This window comes from Epargyreus clarus, unplaced genomic scaffold (assembly GCF_041222505.1).
Source record: "Epargyreus clarus isolate Ecla_fem2 unplaced genomic scaffold, WU_Ecla_fem_2.2 ptg000008l, whole genome shotgun sequence".
Taxonomy (NCBI): Eukaryota; Metazoa; Arthropoda; class Insecta; order Lepidoptera; family Hesperiidae; genus Epargyreus; species Epargyreus clarus.
The window spans coordinates 3,670,857-3,694,583 of record NW_027332216.1 but is presented as its reverse complement, the minus strand read 5'-3'; the positions used below and the strand labels follow the sequence as shown (position 1 = coordinate 3,694,583).

The 23,727-nt window shown below is 36.1% G+C and overlaps 2 protein-coding genes across 2 annotated transcripts in view; both read left to right on the top strand.

Annotated features, from left to right (window-relative positions):
• The window catches only part of LOC140744210 (ras-related protein Rac1), a 59,560-nt gene extending 36,989 nt beyond the window's left edge, over positions 1 to 22,571 (top strand). The window contains exons 2-6 of the mRNA XM_073075720.1: positions 13,704 to 13,775; positions 17,886 to 18,066; positions 18,964 to 19,098; positions 19,611 to 19,795; positions 20,738 to 22,571. Of these exons, the coding sequence (XP_072931821.1) occupies positions 13,704 to 13,775; positions 17,886 to 18,066; positions 18,964 to 19,098; positions 19,611 to 19,766 (544 nt within the window). The 3' untranslated portion in view covers positions 19,767 to 19,795; positions 20,738 to 22,571. The remainder of the gene's footprint in view (positions 1 to 13,703; positions 13,776 to 17,885; positions 18,067 to 18,963; positions 19,099 to 19,610; positions 19,796 to 20,737) is intronic.
• Positions 1 to 23,727, top strand: part of Polr3E (RNA polymerase III subunit E) — a 148,008-nt gene that overhangs the window by 94,407 nt on the left and 29,874 nt on the right. The gene's annotated exons all lie outside the window — the stretch shown is intronic.

Sequence of the window (23,727 nt, the reverse complement as noted above, 5' to 3'; positions counted from 1 at the left end):
CCACCTGATGATAAGCAGTCACTGCCGGCACATGGACATCTGTACCTAATTCCATATAGAGTAGAGAGTCAATCTGAAGCTGATCATAGATGCGTTGGCACTCCTGAGAACTAAGATGGTCGTATTATATGTAAGTCAGCTGACATACACACTTTTCCACTGAAACAATTGCTTAACGTTAAAGATAGATAAATGTGTGTAGTATGGGAAATACTCATAAAAGGATATTTAAATTGTATAAGAGAAGTAAGGAGATAAACATGCGCTGCTTCCTACGGTTACGCAGATGTTGCTCAGACTTGGAAAGCTACAAAATTTGAATAAAGCAAATTGATTGATATATCAAACAAATACATAAACCTGTATATACTTTGGACACTTGTTGAACAATTTTGTAACTCCATAGTGAAAGGTAATAGAATGGCTTGGCTATTCTTGGGAGTTCAAAATTTTTTATGGAGAAAGTTTTGTGAGTCTTGGTTTAATTTTTAACTTTCGATGGGATTTCATACCTTTTGTAGGCAATTGGTTTTTATGCTTTTTCATAGCTCATTCTTTGAAAGGTGGCGATTTGTATTTGATATTTGTCTGAATACGATGTGTATACATGAAAACTTGATTTCAGATCCACAAATAAATATCGTGGTTTAAGTGTATCTCAGTGTTTTCCTCCTAATTCTGTTTTAATCATATTCTGTTAATATCCTAATAATCCTGTTAATGTTAATGTCCTATTCTGTTCTTCCTATAATCAAAATCTCTAATGGTAAATTTGCTAATCTTAGCAAAGTATGAAATGAACCCTAGAATTTTGATGACTTGAGTATATTATTATGTCGAAATAGCAAAACTTTGATAGCAAATATCTTCGTAACTAAACATCACAGTGAACCATTGTATGGATGGATCTACGCTCATAGCGATTGTAAACGACCTTCCATAATACATAATTATTGTAATCTCCAGCCGGTTAGCATAGTTATCGTAGTTGAAGTCATTGTTAATTGATACGGCTCCCATATCTACGGGTTAATGCACAATGTAAAGGTCACATTTTTATAGAAATAGCAAAGGAGCATACAGACTACCTGATTGTAAGCGTACATCAGTAGTCAACTCCAGATAAGTCTTACCTAAGGTCAGCTTCAGATAAGTTACTACTCCTGAGGACTTAGTTGGAACGCCTCGGATACCTGTCTCTCTATCGCACCTTTCGAAACGGAACATATTAGCGCTTAACGCTGATGTTGTTAGGCAGGAGTAGGTACAGCGGTTCAACACCAAAGTCGAACCACATAGGGTTCTACCACATTGAAAATTACAACGTAATTACTAATACATTTGTGTTACCTTTCCGCTAGTGTAGTTAATTAGTTACATAACTAAAGTATCATAGTTCCTACGATCAATATCTAAATCGACTTTTATTGATGATGAAGGTCTTTTATCTAGTGCATCTTAACGACTGTAAATAGTAGAGTAATGATTAGTTCATAAATTTGACGACCCGTGTGGCGGAGCGGCCACCATACCGGTCTGACGCGCAAAGGGTCCCGGGTTCGATCCCCGGCCAGACAGAAAATCTATGAATTTAGATTTCTGTTTCTGGGTCTGGGTGTTTGTGTATTTGTCTATGTGTGTGTCCATGGCACCCACGACACAAGGAATCCTAGTGTGGGGCTGTGAGTGTAGAAAGCGTTTTTTAAAGCGTTGTTATAATTGAAGTTCATAATGTTGATGTCAGTATGTCAATACTTCATACTTCATAAGTCATCAGTCATCAAGCTTGTTTCGACATTAGTAAATTATATTTGTTATGTAATAGAAGTAACAATTGAGCATTGAAGACCTGATGATAAATAGCAACTGCCGCCCATGGAAATCTGTGACAACTCTTTATTAAACAGGGTCCTACCTGATGCCGATCACATGCCACTTGTGAGGACTAAAATGTCTATCTCTCTAAGAACGCTAGAAATAGCTCCGATATTACGATGGTGATGCTGCCAAGGTATCTATCCACAAAAAGTTATTATGAACCAATACAAGGAAATGTTGATAATGCTGAGAAACTCAAAAAAACATTTCAAATGAAAATCTTTTAACAGTTAAAAATTAATTGGTCGAAAAATTTGTTCCGACCAATTCGTAACCCGATGTTTATTTGCCTAGACAAAATGTAAAACAAGTTAATAGTTCAATGGCCGATTTGAGTCAGCTGTTCCACGAACTCCCCAGAGAAAGTGCGTCACTGTAACTAATGGGCGCGATTGGTTTATCTTTTTGTACGAGGAAGCTTAGAGCACCAGTGTTACCGCGACCAAACGCTGACACGCTAATTGCACTGAGTCATGATTGGACACGTGTTGTGTCTAATTGAAAAGGTAGATTTTTGTGTATGAATTAAGATATTGTATTGAGGCAAGTAGAAATCTATTACGGTCACTGTGGACTACTTTTGAAATGTTTAAACTCTTATTATTCACAATTTTTTAAATGACTACTACAGGGGTCAGATTTAAAATTGCAATGATCTGTTATTATCAAATTTAATTAACTTATTCGTCGAACCATTGCTGATCCACTGTGAAAGGACTTCTCAGAATGGCAAGGTCCATCACGCTAACTAATTTCTGATGGCTAGCTTTTACAGTCTGACTATACAAATTTGTTTTACGAGATGTTTACGTTTTACGTTTACCGTAACCGCAAATGATAATTAATTTAAAATATGCACACACTTTAAAATAAATATTCAAAGGTAAATGTATTTAAACGTCGATCTTCTTTTTAGAGAGTTCAAGATTTTAAACTTTGACTCTTAACTGTACTTACGAAACTCTCATACATGTATTACAGTGATTACACGTTATTATTCCATGCAAATATAATCGTGGCCGTTAACTGTACGTTACCTAGCGTGGTAAAGAACCGTGAAGTAATGAATAATTTATCGTGAAGTTACTCTAAACAGAGCTTGCTGTTTACGGTGATAGTTCAATTATTTTCTATTAAGCTCACCTGCATGAATTATGGCTTCAGTAGATATTTGGTTTTTAAAATATAATTACTCTTTCGAATTTCCTTATTAGTACTTGGTTTATTTATTTACTCCACTATTTTTAGGTCTAAACTTATACTTGATGTGTTCGTTTTTTTTTAATTATAATGTTAAAAATTTACTTAACTTTTTAATACATTTTACGATGAAATTTATGCAAGGCTCATTCAATAATTAATCGACGTAGCGTAACAAGAAAATGATGAAATGAAAACACATGTGTTGTTTGTTGTTAATATACAAAGTCCTATTTATGAATTACCACATGTTGGTAAGCTAGCAAGAAAAATAATTCATACGAAACGAAAAAAAATCTAACCACATCTCTGCGAAGAAAAACAACGAAGAGTACTATAGAGACTATCGAGTCAAGATACGGTCGACGTAATGTGGCTAGCCAATCACAGAGGATGGTCGGAGGCATCGTCAAGATTGTGGGAAAGATTAGGATTAGCGGGAAAGATGGTAAGTTTTATTGTCTACGGTACATTTCGTGAGAAAATCTCCAGTCTCCAGAATAGATTGAGGCTACGATTCACCGAATAATGGGTTTTGGAATGGAAGTTTGTAATCCGCAGATTACGATAGAATTCGTTGAATTTAGATGTCACTGTGTCATATGAAAAAATTACAAGATTTAGTTAAAAGACACTTTCTATATTCATAGCTCCACACTAGGGTTCCCTGTGTGATGATTACCGGGGTTGATTACAGATGTCCATGGGCGGCAGGAGCCACTTACCATCAGATGGACATGCTCGTCTACTACTCCTATATTATAAATAAAGCTAATTTATTATTCCCTTTGATGTGAAGACTCGATACATTTCAAGAAATATGAAGTAAAAATATAGACTGTTACGGTAAGAATAGTATGTTGAGAAAGTTTCCAAGACTTCTTTGTATAGCAGTGCAGTGCCCTCGTAAGATAAATCGTGGCTTTAAATCAAGCCAGTGTTTCTACTTTGAAACAATCGTTGATAGCATCGGCTCGTTGCTTGTTGAGAGCTTATCTAACAGGTGTGGATCTTTTAACAAGTGTAGCATTCGCAGGAAGAAATATTTTCCTAGTAATGTTACTGTTATCGTCGACGTCATCGAACGTCATGTGTACAAACTTAACGATTGCTTGTTAAAAGCCTTTGTAGAACGTTTATTTTTAGTTATTATGAATTTGATAATCCATATGAATAAAGTTGAGTTTAATTACTTTAATTGTATTCATAACAATAGTAACAGCGGGCATTGGTTTAAATAATTCCTAATTATCACATGCTTTAACATGCGAGACAACCATTGTGAGGAATGCCTGAGAACTCTCTAAAAAATATTCTCAAAGTGTGTAAAAATCTACCAATCCACACTAGGGACGTGGACTATGGCTTAAAGTGGCTTACACCATTCTCATTCTAAGACAAGACCTGTTCCCAGAAATGAGATTTTAATAGGTTAATGATGAAGAATAAGAAAGTTTCTAAATCATCCGGTTCTAATTATCATACCTTGATTTACGGTCGAATCATGTACAATTTCACCGAATCCAAGATATAATTAAAATTTCGCAATCAGTCCCAAAATAAAAGTGTGCGCGAATGTGTAAACAAAGGGGGTTTTGGTATTCTGGTACACGTTACGATGAATGACTACATAACATTACGCTACTCGGTTTATTTATAACCACCGTGTAACTCTCCCACTGTGAAGTCATTTTGCAACGCCCTTCAATAGGACTTTCCATCTCTTTCCCTCATAAGCGTATTAGTATTCCCTACCCGTTCTCATCCAAACACTTTAAAAGCTCAAATATTGTGATACACATGACTTCCCTAATGTTCAGTTTATTTTGTACGCGATGAGGAGATTTGGTTGAAAGATTGGGTCGTTTGTATTCATAACTGTTTATTTCAGTTCTTTGATATTTACTTCGAGAAGTATTTCCATCTTTGCTCTTAAAGATATGATATCGAGATCAATATCAAAGATACGATAGGCGACGTCAGCATTCTAGGGACATATTTATTGAAGTAAGAAAACGTATAAATGTAAATATTGACAAAATCGTGTCTTTGAACAATTTTTATTTTGACTAAACGATAGAAAAGTATGTTTCTCTCATAGTTTTCTTATTGATTGTGGTTGTAATCTAAGCAACACACGTAAAAGATTCCAACATTTCTAATAAAACAATAATTCTGACATGTTTGATGTACAGAGCGAAGATGACATCTAATCTCCAGGAATTGCAAACCGCGATCTTGCACTTCATGAACTTGACACGTGTTAAGTTTGTGGTTACGTGTTCATATGCTTTGTAACCCAATACCTTATATAATGCCCATTATGTTCAATTCAAATCACTTCACCGGTAATAATGTATTTCTTGTTTTTCTTTACATTTTAGTCTTTTTCTTTCTTTGTATGTCTGATATCATTTAAACTATATTCTTGTTTACATTGTCATCTTGTGCTCTGAAATGTTTATTTTCAGTTGTATTATTATTATCACTTACTTAACTGCGAAGTAAAATATTATAAGGAAACCTTTTCGGTTAAAGTTTTTTCGTGTTATGACGATTTGCTTTATATTTATTATCATCTAAAATCTAAATTCCATCTAAATTCTAAAATCCTTCTCCGAGGGATGACCCCTTGTCACCAGTGGGACAGCAACGAGTTGATAATATTAATTTTGTCCATTATAATTATTAGATAGATGTCCATGATAATTATTACATAGGTCTACCATAACTGATCTCTACAAGTTGTTTTGACAAGAGACCTATATCACTCATGTAGTGTTTAGAATACGACACCGTAGCAGTAGCGCGGTAATACAAGACGCGAGCGCATATGCGCTTAGTCTCGACTTCACGAGCCGGCTTGGACGACGGCCTTGAGCACTATTGAGCACATGGTGAATCGGCAAACCTACGCTTGACGATAAATTACACTTGTATCTGGGTCGCAGCACTATTGTAACAGTGGACTTTGGATTTGGTTAAAAAAAACAAATGTCATCGATCTTTGTGAAAAACAATAGGCGAATATTTAAATGCAAATAATGCGTAATCTGCATCACAACAATTTCGAAGTAGCGCACGACGCAAATTCTTGCGAATTTGTACAATGAATTCATCTGAAAATATATTGGAATTCCGGAATTGCGAAAATTAACTCTCATGGGTATTTTTATTGTTGTTTGTTGAATAATTGTTATGGGACAAATCATACAAATTTCTGTCATACAAATCCTATATATATATGAAGCCCCATGAATTCTTCGAATCAAAATACTGCTACCGTACTGAGATTTGAAAGTTTTTTTTTTTTTAATAATTTAGGAGTAGCAGACGGGCATGCAGTCCACCTGATGGTAAATGGCTACTGCCGGCCTCCAAACCAGCAGTGTTTAACTCTGCTGTTATGAGGCAGAAATAGCTGTGGCGGTGGTGCTGCCGAATTGAACCACAAAGGGTTCTATCACCTTCAAACTATACGAGTACTTTAATTGAATCACTTACAATGTCGGCATAATTCGTTGATGGTTAACCGTAACCTACTTTTTAATCGATAAATTCCGGCGATAGCGCTATCGGTCACAGTATTTTGGATATTTCGCGAAAAACCATTCGCTGAAAAGATAAGAGGACGGTTGATAAATTATGTTCGATATCAGATAGATATTTTGTTGTTTTTGTCTTCCGCGTATATTAGATTAGGCTATGTAACAAACATTTGCATCTGTTTCTTTTTATATCTACTATGGATGTCAGCATCAACCCATTATTGTCCTGCTGCTAGGCACGGGTCTCCTCTCTGAATGACAAGAATTAGGCCATAGTCCACCGCGCGGGCCAAGTGCGTATTGGTAGACATTACTATGTATGTAATAATTGACAATTGTTTTATTATTTTAATCAACTATGTACTATTTATCTAAAAGTAAGTGGCTGCTGCCGTCCATTGATATGTGTAATCAACCCCAAATAAGATTAGACTCCTACCTGAGGTTGACCACAGGTGCGCCGCTACCCCTGAGGACTAAAGTGGGAACGGAAAATGCTGGTTGCATAACAGTTTTCACATAAAACTGATAACGTTGTAATAATCGCACAGTTACGTCTGCTGTGACGTGTTTGTAATACATTTGCGTATGGTGCAGTGTTTACTGTAACCGCCATCGAAATAACAGCTCGATTCCCGACCTGGACTGTTGTTTGCGTCGGCCTACATGTTGTACGTAAACATTGCATGTGAACGCGATGGTCAATAGTTACAGAGGTAGCTATGGATATTTCCGATAGGTATAGGTATCTATTGTTCAAATAATGTGTAATAATACTATGTAATTTTTCAACGATCCAAGAGATGAGACAGGGTTTCCGGTTCAATTCTCAGCTAAAATTGCATCGGATTTAGCGTTTTTTCTGAGTTTTACTGTTTACTTACACATACACCCACGATATATAAAATTACTAGCTATTAAAGTAAGAATCGTTATTTATTATTAAGAAAGGTAGTCAATACCTTTCTTTGTTATCAGATAAGGTTGGTGGTATATCTCTGTGTTCAGTCAAATGCGCCATACAGAAAACGTATGACTTTTACATGTGGTCAAAAATGTTACGATGATTCATGTACTGACTAAATATTGATTATCTTATTGATAACTGCGTACATTATTGATGATTGTATTGCCATAATTAGGTATTATCAGAAGTATATTTATATTTTTTATCAGAAGTATATTTATATTTTTAGTATTATATTTTTTATAAAGTAGGAGTAGCAGTCCATTTGATGGTAAGTGACTACTGCCACCCATGGACATCAGTAATCAACCCCAGATAGGATTCGATATTCCTACCAGAGGTCGGCCATAGATGCGCCGCTACCCCTGGGGACTAAGCTGGAACGACTTGAAAAAGTATGTCTCCCTTACCACACACCCTTCAAACCAGAACACAAAAGCGCTCAACACTGCTGCTGTTAGGCAGAAATAGGTATGGCGGTGGTGCCGCCGAAGTCGAACCACAAAGGGTTCTACCACCTTCTAAATGGTTGTCCTAGTTTGATTGTAATTATTTTGCTTCGTCTACAATTGTTTGTTTACTATATAAAAGTAGGCGAAGTTGCGACCTAGTAAGCTGCCTTACTTAAACAATAAACATTTTCTACTTCACCATTGTGGGCATTTTATCCTTTAGAAAGGAAACACTAAAACATTTTTTATTGTTTCCTTAGCACTATATTTTGTGAGAATTCCTTGGTTGTGATAAGACTGGGGGAAGAACAATGCTATCTGGGAGTTTAATCTGTAAGAGTTACGAGTGTATAGTTGGTGTGGGAACGCTCGGGATGAACTGGGAATATTCCCGTGTTTCTGTTAATGATACTACTTTTGGAAACGGACATCGCATAATTGAATCGTGTAAATCAACCGATAGTATAGTTTCTTCTGAGGGAGAGATTAGAGTCTGTTGTCGACCATTATTGTCTCACTACTGGGCACGGGTCTAATCTCAAAGTGCGAGAGTTAGGTTAGGTTAATCTACCGTACTGGCCAACTAGTAGACTTCACACACGCTTGTGTTTTTTTAAGACTCACGCGTGTAAGATTCTTACCGATATTTTCCTTTACCTCTTTAAGCAAGTGATCATTAATTTCTAATACGAACATAACTTATAAATCGGAATGTGTGCCTACGATTCGAAACTGACTGAAAGGACTCATTTCAAACCATTAGGATATCAGTAAGATGGGCTTTTAATATGCTAATTATTGACTCTTGCATCGCGATGAATATTCTAATGAATATTTGTATGTCTCTTGGAAACTCGTCCAAATCGAAATAAATACAAACCAGCTCAAAATAAATTATGGGAAAGTAAAACCCTGCCACAATTAATAGAAGTAAATAGTAATAAACCGTTTACAATCCGTATTGACAAACCATCCGTTTGTAATCTACATGCAAAGCGCCACGTATGAATAGTTTAAAAGCTTAAATCGTTTTGCACCAGCGAGCTTTGATTTTATCAATGAGGTACACTACATATAGATGTGTAGGGTTGTCACATACAGCGAAATATAAAACTTTGTCGTCAAGCCATTAGTATCACACTGCTGGGCACGGGTCTCCTCACAGAATAAGAAGGATTAGGGCATAGTATCCTGTGTTGACCAACTACGTATTGCGATACAGTTCACCATAGATTTTTTTTAAGAATCCTCGGGTACGCAGGTTTCATCATCATCAGCAGGATTGATTCCTAATACGCACATAACTTTGAGAAACAGAGTTGCTTGCCTGGAATTTGAACCTCGAACCTCTCGATCGATATGTTAAACAAATGTATTAGGTAATTGTTTATTATATTTGGACGCGCAACCCTATATATCTATTGGACAGGATATACTTAGCCGTTTTCATACGAGGGTTGAATATAATCAGTTTACCAACTAAAGGTCATAGTTACAGAATTACACCCTGGTCCCAGCAGGCATTTTATAATAAAATTATGCTATGAATTAGCTATACGTAACCTATTGTTTCTTTCAACTTAAAAATTAAACATTAAAAACAGCTATAGGATTGTTACGAAAACAGCAAACTTTTAACTAGTAATATGTTATTTATTTATGTTACAATTTTCCCTAAATATATCGCGTGCGGTTCACAGGTTCAAATTAAGTAAGTATGTAACTGATATTTTAATATATTTTTAGATACATATCCCTAATATGATATTGGACAGGATGTACCCGTCGGCGTACGAGGGTTGAATACGTTTGGTAATATCGTTTCGCCCGGTTGATACTACCCATAAAAGTGGCGTTGCCTCCACACTTATTGTGATATTATGAACACTGGGTTATATTAAACATACGGTATTGTTTTTCACTTAATTTATTATTCTTCGTTACAACGTAAAATGTTTATTATGAATAAAACTATTTCCGTTTGTGTGTCTGCAAAACTCCGAAAAAAAATTGACTTAAAATTCTTGACACTGTTGTTATTAGGCAGAAATACGTGACCGTGGTGCCACCGGTGCAGGACCGTGCAGGATTACACCTCCTCAGATAATATTATTATATTATATATTATGTTATGTTTGTCAACGGACGGTTGTTTGTTAAAACATTACCTTTTCACGTGGCGACGGTGCTCAGACTTTCAAATAGAATATTGAGATGCAAATAGGGATAGGGACAATTTTAAAGTTATCGATACTGTCGACAACAACAATATCGGACCTATAAAATACAGTAACACACTTAATTTTATCAAAATATTTTTCAACTAATGCCGAGCTAAAGATGACCCATACCATGTATGTATACCAGGCAAGTTTATGTATGAGATTAATTTTAGGTTCAAAGTATTTCTATTTCCTACGATATGTCTAGAACTGCACCGTAGATAATTGACATTCATGACACTAGCAGGTAAATAGAATTAAGGGTATCGAAGTTTAAAAGTAGGAGAACCCTTTTCAAGGGTAGCATCTAACTTAAATGAAACTGCATTTTTATTAAGTTGCTTAGTTATTTAAAGGTCTCACGACTTTGACCTCTTACCGTGAGGGTGCATGTCGTTGGACTTCAGTTAAATCAAATGCATTTAACGTCTAAAATATCGACAACTAAAATATCGATACTTTTCGTCTACCCCTAGATGCAAATGCACCGGCGGCCTTGTAATAAGCCTGTTTCTTTATACCGTCTGGCTCTGATGCGGCGGATTTACGGCTGCTCGCCGGCAAATTCGATTATTTGCAACCAGACAGACCGCCAGAGGTCTCTAGACACTCGCATACTGAACAATACATAGTCGACATACGGTAGGTAGAACAAAGCAGATGGCATTCGTCTAAAATTTTAAAGGGGAAATAAAAAATAAATAGCAAGATTTAGTATCGTATTTGTATTGCAGTGGATAGGAATGGAAGTTGAAAATTGACTTTAACAAGTCAAGAAATAATATCCTTCAATTAATCAGGAAGTAATCAGTTAACAACAATAAAAATTACCACTTAACAACTTATTTTTATATATTACTTACTTAACATAACTTATTTATTTCTGATAATAGCAGTCTACAACTCTTCGCGGGTCTGACAAATTTTGGGCTCCCTCCTCCAAGAAATCCAATCTAATCTGAAGTTAATTACAGATGTGCATGAGTGACCACCATTAAGAGAATTTCTACTTTTATATTATAACGAGCTTTTGCCCGCGGCTTCGCTCGCGTTACGAAGTAGTATTTTCATCCCCTATTTTATTCCCTTGGGGGTAGAATTGATCAAAATCCTTTCTTAGCGGATGCTTACGTCATAACATCAACCTGCATGGCAAATTTCAGCCCGATCCGTCCAGTGGTTTGGGCTATGCGTTGATAGATCACTATGTCAGTCAGTCACCTTTGAGTTATATATACCTATTTAGATTAAAAGCGTATATTAAATTGTTTTTTTAAAAGTTGTTGAAAGGAAGACGAAGGAACACGAAGTTGGTAAACAAAATGCATCCTTCATAAAAACTAGACCACATCTCGAGTGCTTCTCCTGTGGCCCACAAAGTGAACTCAAAAAGTTTGTTGTCCCGCCAAGTTGGTGTTGAACTCATTACATCCTTCATCCTTGAAGCTCTGGAGCACGTGCTTGAGTGCCCTTTTTCTTTAGGTCAACCTAGTGAGAGGTCGCTAGTTTTTGCGTCGTGCTATTTTTTCGCGAGGGTTCTACGTTGGAGTTTGTAGAGCGGAATGTTGGAAGGAAAATTGTCGTAAACCAGGTGCTGTCCTACTGTTAGACGCTATTCTCTCAGAATAGTGTTTAGGATTATGGTCCACCACGCTGACCAAGTGAGGATTTTTTTAAAGAATTAACGGGTGTGTATGTTTTATTGCGATATTTTTCCTTCACCGACAAACTAGTTGTAATTAATTTCTTATACGCTAATTGCGTATAAGAACACACATATTTTCAATCCCATCAAAAACGTAAATGTAAAATGGAAGCCAAGTTCAATATTAAGATTGAACGTAGTTGTCGTCTTCACCAAAAAAATAACATCTAAGTTTTGAAAATAATCATAAAATTTTATAAATCAGATGTAAGTATATTTTTGGATTGGTAAATGCACACAACGCCAGCGCGGTGAACTATGGCCTAAGCCCCTCCCGCTCTGAAAGGAAATTCATGCTCAGTAATATGACAGTAATGACGACTAAAACAATTGTATGTTAGCACCAGTGCCAGCCAATATTTGAAAGCGTGCGTCAATATGTTAATGATGATCCTTGAAGTGTGCAACGATGTACCACAATGTTGTACGAAGATTTGTCGGTCCTCAGATCAAAAGTGAGAACTAAATGGCAGATGCCAGTTCATTCACACAGATATGTGAATAGGATAAACACCATGATTTCATGTATATTCCTACGTTGCTATGAATTTTGCATATCACCGAGTTATATTATTCCGTTTAAAGATACATAAAAAAACGCTTTCTACACTCACAGCCCCACACTAGGATTCTCTATATCGTGGGTGCTATGGACACACACAGAGACAAATACACAAACACCCAGACCCAGAAACAGAAATCTAAATTCATCATTTAGAAATCTGTATGGCCGGGGATCGAACCCGGGACCCTCTGCGCGTCAGACCGGCATGGTGACCGCTCCGCCACGCGGGTCGTCTCTCGGCATGGTACCGATCGATTAATTACGATATTACAACAACGTAACAACTCATTCGAAATTTTTGTTTTTACCGGAAGGCATTATTATCATCGTGCGTATGCATAAATGAATATCATACAGTGAATATTAACAGAAAGTAAGAAGCGGTGTCTGTCCTTTTTGGTCTGTGCCGGGGTATCATAAACAAATTTGTCGAGTGCGCGGTTGAATGTACTGTGCATCGTTATCGCCACGGATATGAGATGATTTTGTTCGTACGGCCACACTCGCTCTTATCGCCGTCTGACGGTGCAGTGATAAGGGGAAAGCTACTGGCGAGGTGATTACTTTCTATCGAGGTAAATGGTGTTATTTTTTTATTCTCAGTCGATTTAACGAACTGACGGTCACCGTACTAGTCAATCGTGGAAGGTTGCGGGTTTGAACCTCAACCAAGTAGGTAGATATCTACCCAAATTATAAGCCATAGACTCCACGATATAGGAAATTCTTGTATAATGGTTGACTTAAAGATTTTCTATAAGACAAAAATGCAGCGTACCTTTTTAAAAATCCGGATTTCTTTGTCTTCAAACCATAGAGCGTCTTACATAGTGTTCTGGACGAGTTTACGGTACATTTCTAGAACACTAATATAAAAATGTCAGATACCATTAAAAATGGTACTAAGGCATCATGTCGTTCTCATTACTCTATCCTGTATTTATGATAGTATGGGATTGTATTTATCTTGGACTTATAATAAAATGGTAACACTATCTACTTTACTCATGGTGAATTAAGTATATTTTCCGTTAAAAAATCAGTATTTTGTCATCTTCTTATCTTTAAGGAATTACCACAACTGCAAATATAATTACCACACATCCTACTTCCTAGTTCCATATGTTGTCATACTAAATCTAAATTTATTTTTCCTTTGTCCACAGTGCCGTGGGTAAAACATGTCTGCTCATCAGTTACACCACGAACGCCTTCCCCGGGGAATACATCCCGACAGTGTGAGTATTTACTTTTCATTATTTTATATTTTATACGATACAAAGATTGAACTTCCGTGTGTTTGTGTCTGCATAAGTCGAAAAATAGTGTATAGATTGAGGATATATACAATTCTTATAGGTAGTTGGTATTAAGTTACATAAAACTGAATGCAAACGAGTTACCTTGGAACGCGACTACGACAAAATAAATATATAAAATCCTTTTTCGCATCATCTGCTGTGACGCGCCATAATTTTCTTTATGTTTTTTAATCACGAATTCAGCCCATAAAGTACGTATTTAACAGGATTATTTTTTGAGTGAAAGTTTTATTTTAAATTATTTACAATATATTACTAGCTGACCCGGCAAACGTTGTGTTGTCATATAAATAAAAAAAAATGTTTTAATATTTTTTTATTTATATAAGAGTGAACAACCCTTATCACTTAGGGGTATAAAAATAGATAGAGTAGCCTAGTGAATTATGCATATAAAAGTGGTCATAATCGGTAAAGCCGTTTCAGAGGAGGACGGTAACTAACATTGTGACACAATAATTTTATATATAAGATATACAAGGTTGAAATAACTATTCATATAATACAAATATCTTTATCGATTCTTCAATTCTACGCTTAGGCAAACTGGATAGATGTCATCCCGTAGAAAACTAATCTTGTCACGTTCTTCATATGGCGTAGTTTAGTCATTCACTTACAGTTAATAATAATGCATGAATAAATTATATAATATACATAGCTACGTCATCCTGTCACAACCTTTAGGTAAAGAATGATTCACTGTGAGTATTTTTGCCCTTTGCGTGCATGTGTCATCATTGTAAAAAGGTAAGAATGGCTTCGGTTGCTACGTAGATAAATTTACTATAAACCCATTTTTATGATTGAAGCAATGTAGGTAAATCCTACAAGGTAGAATAGTCAATTCAGGTAATAAATGGTAATAATAGGTAAATCCTTTTTAAGGTGGTAGAACCCTTTGTAGTTCGGCTCCGGCGGCACCACCGCCACACCTATTTCTACCTAATAACAGGGTGTGGTAAGGGAGATAGACTTTTCCGAGGCGTTCCAGCTTAGTCCTCAGGGGCAGCGGCGCATCTGTGGCCGACCTCAGGTAGGAATATCTAATCCTATCTGGGGTTGATTACGGATGTCCATGGGCGGCAGTAGCCACTTACCATCAGGTGGACTGCATGCTCGTCTGCTACTCCTATATTATATAAAAAAAAATCCTTCTAGGTAGAACAGTAAATTCAGTACCACGCATTAACGTGTGTTACCGGAATTTAGTAACGCAGTCCCTGCTTCTTGATACAGATCTTTTGAATGATAATAGTATGATAGATAATATATAATGCATTAATAGTAAGTATGATGTTACTAAACAATGACCTAATCGATGCAAGTTATCTTGCGTCGAGTAGGTAATTGTTTAGTTTTTATCAAGTATAAAAAGTAATCAGATCATTATAGATGTCCATGGGCGGCAATGGCATTTATTATCATGTTGACTGGATGCTCTCTTGCTCTCTTTAACATTTCTCAAAGTGCAGTGCTCAAAATAAAATGTATACAAAAGAATAAAATAGCGTTTTTTATTTTCATAACAATTTCGCTCTCCACCCACTTGGTTCGAAACAAAACAAACAGTTGTATTAAGCTTTTGGCTGAATTTATTTCAATCGGCCACGCTTGTTGAAACACTCGAATTTCAGTATTTTTGTAGCTCTCCACGAAATAAATGTTTCCCTTTGACCTTTCTTTGTTATACTAAAATAGAACCTTTTGCATTCTACATAGATTCATTGGAGCGATTCGCTACGAATATATTATAATAAAGGAACGTTTTTGGGAAGTGGTCGTATTTTTTATTCTGTTTGCCTGACAAATTTCCGACGAACTATTTATGAAATAATTATGTAACTAAAAATTTTCGACAACGATATGTATTTCATTATTTTTGTTTCGATGTGATAATTCATTGGTTACGTTCAAATCTATTAGAAATATCGATTATTTTACTTTCAATTTTATCCCAACTTCTTATTTATTTATGGTCAATAATAATACATTCAAATCAAATTTTAACCTTATTTTCAATTAATCTATTTTCTTTATCTATTATCTTATGCTAGTACCTTTATCTACATTTATTAAAAAAAGATTGCCTAAGTTCAAAAACAATAGGAATGTTAGTAATAAAATTGATGCGCTCATGTAAATGCAGAGAATTGTATAAATTACAAAGTAAAAATCAGTATTCCAGCTGCGCTGTGTGTTTTAACGTCATTCTAGATTATTTATGGTGGTCGGGCATGCCACAGTGGTTCGAAAATAGAATTGCACGGACAAAAACAACGTTGCTACCTAACTGCATAGTGACTTTTATTTCAATATCGTGAAAATGTGATTTTTTTATGTGAAAACGATTTTTTTAGAAGTATTTATCAACCTTAAGTTTTTTTTTAAAATATAGAAGTAGCAGACGAGCATGCAGTGATGGTAAGTGGCTACTGCCGCACATGGACATCTGTAATCAAACCCAGGTAGGATTAGATATTCCTACCTCAGGTCGGCCACAGATGCGCCGCTACCCCTGAGGACTAAGCTGTAGCTGAGGACTAAGCTATTTAAACATAGTTAAAGTGCAAAATTGTGTTAACTGCAGAACAGTGTTTTTCAAAGTGTGGGCTGTGCTTTTATAGACGTGGGTCGTCGCGAATTCTCAATAAAAATTAATAATATAAAATTTCAAATATAAGAAAGATAGAAGTACAAATATAAAAAAGCTTTTTTTGTAATAAAATATCCAACAAAACAGATGATTTAGGAAGTTGAAACACATTTTCACTCACTGAGGGGGTTATACGAAATTTATTAAAATAGGTATCACATTTCCTTTTACGATGAGGGAAAATTAATAACTAAATTAAATGTTCCAAACATTATCCTGTAATAAGTTATTTACTCTTTACAATAAATTGCTATTTATTCAGTGAGAATTAGTTTTTATACTGGAAAAAACAAACGGGCTTGCAGCTCATCTACCTAATGTTAAGTTACTATCGCCACAGGGTATTAACCGTATGTAACATACGCCAAATTAGACAGGTCAATTACAAATATATTGCTAACCTTGATAATCAAATTGGAATATATTAACGCCTTGACACACCCTTCAGAATATAGCGGCTTACACCGCTGTTATAGGTGTGGCGTTAATGTTGCCACAGTCAAAGTTCTATTACTTTCAAATAATTAAGATTTATAGTAATGGTAAAATCATTATAAACTTTCATTGCACATTCTTTCCCTTTTAAAATAAACTTAAATTAGTTTTTTTCTGTTTCTTTGCGAATTTGACCACTTCTTTTGTCGATAAAACACGACGTTAGGAACAGTGTGCGGTGTCGGCGCCACGTGACTGGATAGCCTAGACGTGTAGACATATTGTAGTCTTTATTGCTAGAGCTCTGCACGTCACGACTTATGACGTCATCGAGGCTAGGCTTGGGCCTGGAGGTAAACTGCATACACATTTGAAATTACGTTGTAAGTTTGAGGCTACAGTAAATACACAATAGCAACGTTTATATCCGTTTTTGATATAATTTTATTTTTATTAGTAGTTGAGCTATGTCTCTATGCTTGTCACTACCACAATTTAGAAGACCCCAACGACACTTCATATTATGTTCAAATTCGTTAAGCCATTTAGGCTGTAGGGCCAAAGGCGAAAAATGCACTCGAAAAACTTTACCCTCCGAAGTTGGTAAAAATTCAAAATGGTATGCAATATTTGACGACCCGCGTGGCGGAGCGGTCGCCATACCGGTCTGACGCGCAAAGGGTCCCGGGTTCGATCCCCGGCCAGACACATAAATGATGAATTTAGATTTCTGTTTCTAGGTCTGGGTGTTTGTGTATTTGTCTATGTGTGTGTCCATGGCACCCACGACACAGGGAATCCTAATGTGGGGCTGTGAGTGTAGAAAGCATTTATTCATTTATTCATTGTTTTCTTTGTCAACTAATTGTGTTACATATTCCAATAATATTATGTTTTTTTTAACAAATTCCTTATAAGCCGCCCGTAAATTCCAGATTCGACAACTACTCAGCGAACGTGATGGTGGACGGCAAGCCGATCAACCTGGGCCTGTGGGACACGGCCGGCCAGGAGGACTACGACCGGTTGCGACCGCTCTCCTACCCGCAGACGGACGTGTTCCTCATATGCTTCTCGCTCGTCAACCCCGCGTCGTTTGAGAACGTTAGGGCTAAGGTGAGATTCATTTGTTTTTATAATATTTCAGTGTTCTCAAGGTGGTAGGACCCTTTGTGGTTCGACTTCGACGGCGCCACCGGCACACCTATTTCGGCCTCATAACAGCAGTGTTAAGCGCTGCTGTGTTCTTGTTTGTAGGGTATGCTAAGGGAGGCATACTTCTCCGAGGCGCTAGAGGCGAATTTTTGGCCGACCTCAGGTAGGAATATCTAATCCTATCTGGGGCTGATTACAGATGTCCGTGAGCGGCAGTAGCCACTTATCATCAAGTGGACTGCATGCTCGTCTGCTACTCCTATATTATAAAAAAACCCGCACTCTTTCTGGATAGGCAGTCTAACGAACGAAATATAGCTCAGTTCCATCATTGTTAGATTGCCTGACTCTATCTGGTATATTCGCTAGTAGATAATGTGTGCAATTTAGTGATGAACAATCATACAAAGTCGTTTGACATAATCACCTTCAAACTTAAACACTGGTTATCGTATCATGACGTCATGTTAATATACTTCCTTTTTACTACGCTTTTATTAGCTTGACTTGTATCTATCTAGGTATGTAACGGAATCTTTAAACTCGATTCTAACCCATTTTGAACATTTAATTCAAAATTTTCAATTATCAAGAACCGATGACAATACACAAATTTAATAATTTTGTCCCATTGCCCTTACCACAATCATCAGGATTAACGATTTCCAAGGCGGTTGAGGTGGCGCCGCGGATTAAATCATGCCAAGTCAAGTGATGTTGTTATCGATCTACAAAATTCACCACCGAATCGCTAGATGGCGTCAATATTGGGACAAAGTTACTAGATTGCAACAATTATTTATTTTTAATTTGATTAACTATAAAAGTTTTTTAAAGTATAATTTATTCTCATTCCAGTGGTACCCAGAAGTGCGGCATCATTGCCCATCGACGCCCATCATCCTCGTAGGCACCAAAATCGACCTCCGCGAGGACAAGGACACGATCGAGAAACTGAAGGACAAAAAGCTCGCGCCCATTATGTACACACAGGTAATAAATGTGATCAATTCATTACTGTTGCATGGCTGGTGAAGGGTCTCCTTATGTGCGCATATAAAGACCCCCACCCCAATTTAGGAATCAAGACTTCCTTAGAATAAGCTAAAAAAGGAAAATATTTGAAACAGGAGAACTTTTTCTGTTTTTCGCCGACAAATTTCAGAGATTTATTCTGGACAAGCCCCTAAACAGAATGAGAATAAATTTAGACTAGTTGCCCGCTTTTTTATTTTTTCGGTGACTTCAAAATTTTTTCGGCGATTTCCTATCTTTATGTAATGAAGAAATGACAATATCAAAAGTTTTAGATGCGCTACTGAATTTGATATTTTAACACTTTCAGTTTCTCTAGCCTTGCAACTACGAAGTCATACTTATGCCTATGGTATACATCACACTGTGTCCAACATTAATATCTAAAATGACTTCAAGTATTTTTCATGGACATCATATTAAATTTAATTATTTTGTATTGTACTAATAAATAAAAATAATGTTTCCAGGGTCTGGGCATGGCGAAGGAGATCAAAGCGGTGAAGTACCTGGAGTGCTCCGCGCTGACGCAGAAGGGGCTGAAGGCGGTGTTCGACGAGGCGATCCGCGCGGTGCTCATCCCCCTGCAGCCGCAGAAGGTGCCGCGGAGGTGCGCGCTGCTGTAGGCCAAGCGGGCCGCCGTTGCTGTTATCAGGTGTGTATCGCCGTCCTCGTCATTGTTTTGGTCGTCGTCAGCATAATTTTAGTGATAGTTGTCATCGTTTTGGTCGTCGTCAGCATTATTTTGATCATCGTCATCATCATTTTGGTCGTCGTGTCGTTATCCTTATCACTATCATCTACTTTGTCATCATCATTATGGCCTTCGTCGCCGTTATCATCATCATCATCATCATCTACTTCGTCATCATCATTATAGTCATCATCGTGGTTATCAACATCAACTTCATCATCGTCATTAATGACTGCGTCGTTTCATCATGCTTTTGGTCGTTTTGGTCGTCGCCATCGTTTTGATTTTCGTCATCATCATTTTGGTCGTCGTCGTCATTGTTTTGGATGTCGCCATCATCGCTATGGTGATCGTCGTCGTTATCCTTATCACTATCATGCACATCGTCATTACGATTATTATTAACTTGGTCAACATTATTACTATAATTTTGGTCGTCGTAGTCATTTGTCATGATCGTTGTCATGGTCATCATAATTCTCGTCATCAATCGTCATCATCATTAGTATTATGTTCGACACCGACGTCATCTTCTTCGCGCTATTATCTTCGTCATCGTCGGTTCGTCAAACACAGGCATATAACAAAATATGAACTTTAACCAACTACCAAGCACCTCGCTAATAATGTACTTGGTATTAAAGAAATAAATCGTATACAGTAAATATTACTGCAAAGCTAAATACAGCTTTTTATAAATTCATTTTGCTTGTCCATCTATCTTTTCAATCTTGGGGAAACTGTTAGAGATTTTCCTGTTTAGTTTAAAACGTAAATATTTTTTTGAAACTGCACGTGTCTGTAATTTTGGGAAACCATTACACCAAAATGATTGGATTTTTCCGTTGACTTTACAGCTCAAATATTTAGACTGTGTGTATAAATATTTCCTTCTTTCAACAGGAAGTAGAAGCCAGTGTGACCAGCAGATCTGTTATAATAGAGCGCACCAAGGGATCCGTCTTCACGATGTTACACGCGACAGAGTGCTGTAAAAACATAATGGACTGCAGTATGCATAAATAGATGTTAATTCTTACTGTTAACGCATCATTACTTGTAACGTGTCTCGGTGTGAGTGAGCTCCGTATATGTAAACGCTTTTTATATAATCTGTGGCTGACAGCCCACTGACAGTCCGCCTGCGACTTACGACATCTGTCACATTGTCATTCTCTATGGATTTCTTTACTGCCGGCTTCACCAACGAAAGATGTCTATGGATACTTAGTTTTTTTCGGTGCTTTTTCATGATGCGGTCTTGTTACTGTATTATAATGAATACATTCCTACGTTTTATGAAAAACTGTGTTTTATGAACTGCAAAAGCACTATGTTTCCTTTCTTAACATAACAGAGAATTGGTTGACAGCTAGCTCCCGCCATTTTTAAATCATATTAAAAAAAAACAGATTATTTAAAAATGTATTTCTCTGTTGTTGTTTACACTTTTACTTACTTTTCTACCTTTAACATCGTCAATACCTCTTTAGTAAACTTTACTCGGTTTTGGACTCGAAAAACGCATGCAACCATGTTGTCATTTTTGCATCGTATGATACATTACATTACATTACGCTCAAAAACATTTGATGATATACCAAATGATTGACTAAAAATGGCGGGAACTTAGTTGCCAATCTTATAGGTTCCATTACTAGTGATCATACGTTGGAATTGTTGAAATTCGTTTTAGACAGAGATTATTATATTTTTCGATTAATTATTATTGCTTTTATTTTTCACCGATTGTTGTATTTCATAGTAGGTGTCGATAAGTACATGCGCAGTATTCGCTAATCAAGTGATTTATAATAAATGTAAATGTATATTGTATGTATGTATCGTGGGTTATTATATAGACATGATTTAATGCGATTTTTTTGAAACATGTTCTTTAGTTGATCGACACGAAAATGTTTTTGATTGAAATGTATTCAAGTATGTAGTGTGAGAGCTAATTGTTTCTTTGAAAGAAAATGTCATTAAATGTTTTTTAAATCATTATTTATATAAGTATTAAAGTAAATAAAAAGCTTTTACGATTTCAATATCAGGATAAATACAATTCGAATGTATTTATTTATTTGCTAATATTTTTCGCCCATATTAAATAATAATGTCGGAAGAAAGTAGGCGTATATTTACCGTAGAGGGCACACATAAAAGTCGAATACCGTACCCTATCATTCTTCGAAAGTTTATATACACACATCACTATGACACAGCAAAAAAAGGTTTTTAAGGGCTATCATTATAAATATGAAGCCCCGAATAATATAAAAATTAAAATTTAAATAACACAAATATAAAAGCGCACAAATTCAGCATTTATATCTATTATTAAAATCATTTTATTGTTCAAAATCATTTTCTTATTCAATATCATTTACAAGATTTATACATATAAATAATTATTAAAGTAATAAAAAGGGACAGTTAGGTTTCACACTACATACAAACTTGTACCTTTTGTTAAACTTTTGTTTACTTTATAACTATAATCGCGTACAATTCGTTTTAAGGGCAACCACGTGTATGGTGAATACAACTTCGCAATTTTACGTATTGGGCGATGCATTTTATATGAATTTATATACTTATTATTGTTATTAATAATGAAACATATTACTTTTGGTGCAGATGTACCGAATGCATCATAAATGATTACAGGTTAGTTGGGCTCTATTTTCTATAATTGGCTCAATAATTAGAAACAGAAGATATGATAAAAAAAAACGTGTGGCACTCGGAGACTGCCGCGGTAAATCTATTGCATAGCATTTTTTATCAACTTATGCAATTACAATTATATATTTATTTTATTTATACAGTATGCAAAAAGTCATTAACCCGTCAACTGGCGTGTGCGCCCCGGGGCGCACAGATCGCTACTAAAAAGTATCACCGCTGTGCCGGTCGGAGTGGGGGTGTTAGGTTTTTTCCGTTACGGAATTTCTGGATTCGGTCTCCACGCTCAAGGCCCGCGATAGAAGCTATGCAATAGCTTAAAAAACTTGATAACAAATTAAAAATAACAATAATAATATTCAAAATTATTTTAACTTTAATTATTTAATCATGCTTCGCCCAATTCGTACACTTTTAAAACCAGTTCGCCATCTATGCGTATGGCTAAAGTTATGGTAATTGTACACAAGGTTCTTTGCCCATCAAGTCGTGAGCCCAGTTGGCCCATCGTGGGCCACTATATAGAGCCATTAGATACATATCGATGTAACTAGCTAAGATGTGTTTGAAAATCGTATAATTAATATGCAACATTTGTATTGCTCTGGCGATTAAAGTTACATTAAAAAAGGTTCTTAATGTTAAGTTTAATCATTTTTTAAATGTATTTTTTAATTAATTTTTAATACGTTTCTTATCTTTATGCATGTAAAATTCTAGTAATAGTATTTTCGATGTCTCTGAATGAAATAATCACTCTGAATTGTAACACTAACCGTGTCAATATGGTGATAAAGATTGTATGTATGTGTTAACGCCGGGACGCTCTTGAAGTGATTTCTATGATACCGCACAACTATAGCATAAGCCGACCGAGTTGCGAAGGACAGCGTCGACGGCGCACCGCGGTCACGGGAGACGCCTTTTCGTATCGGTCGTGTTACAACACTTGTGTATGGGACGCATTTTTTCGCTGAAAATGTGATAATGGGTTTAGGCTTTAATTGACTGTCGACACGGCCTCGATTTTTTATTAGACTTGTAGTAGTTTCGTTTCACTAACGTAGGACACTACATTTACTTTACATTAAAAAATAAACACATTTCAATAAAAAAAAGTTAATTTCCCTCTCTAAGGTTCTTTTGCCAGGCCAAATAAAAAATAATTATTATAAATAATTTATAGCTGATAGACGCCATGG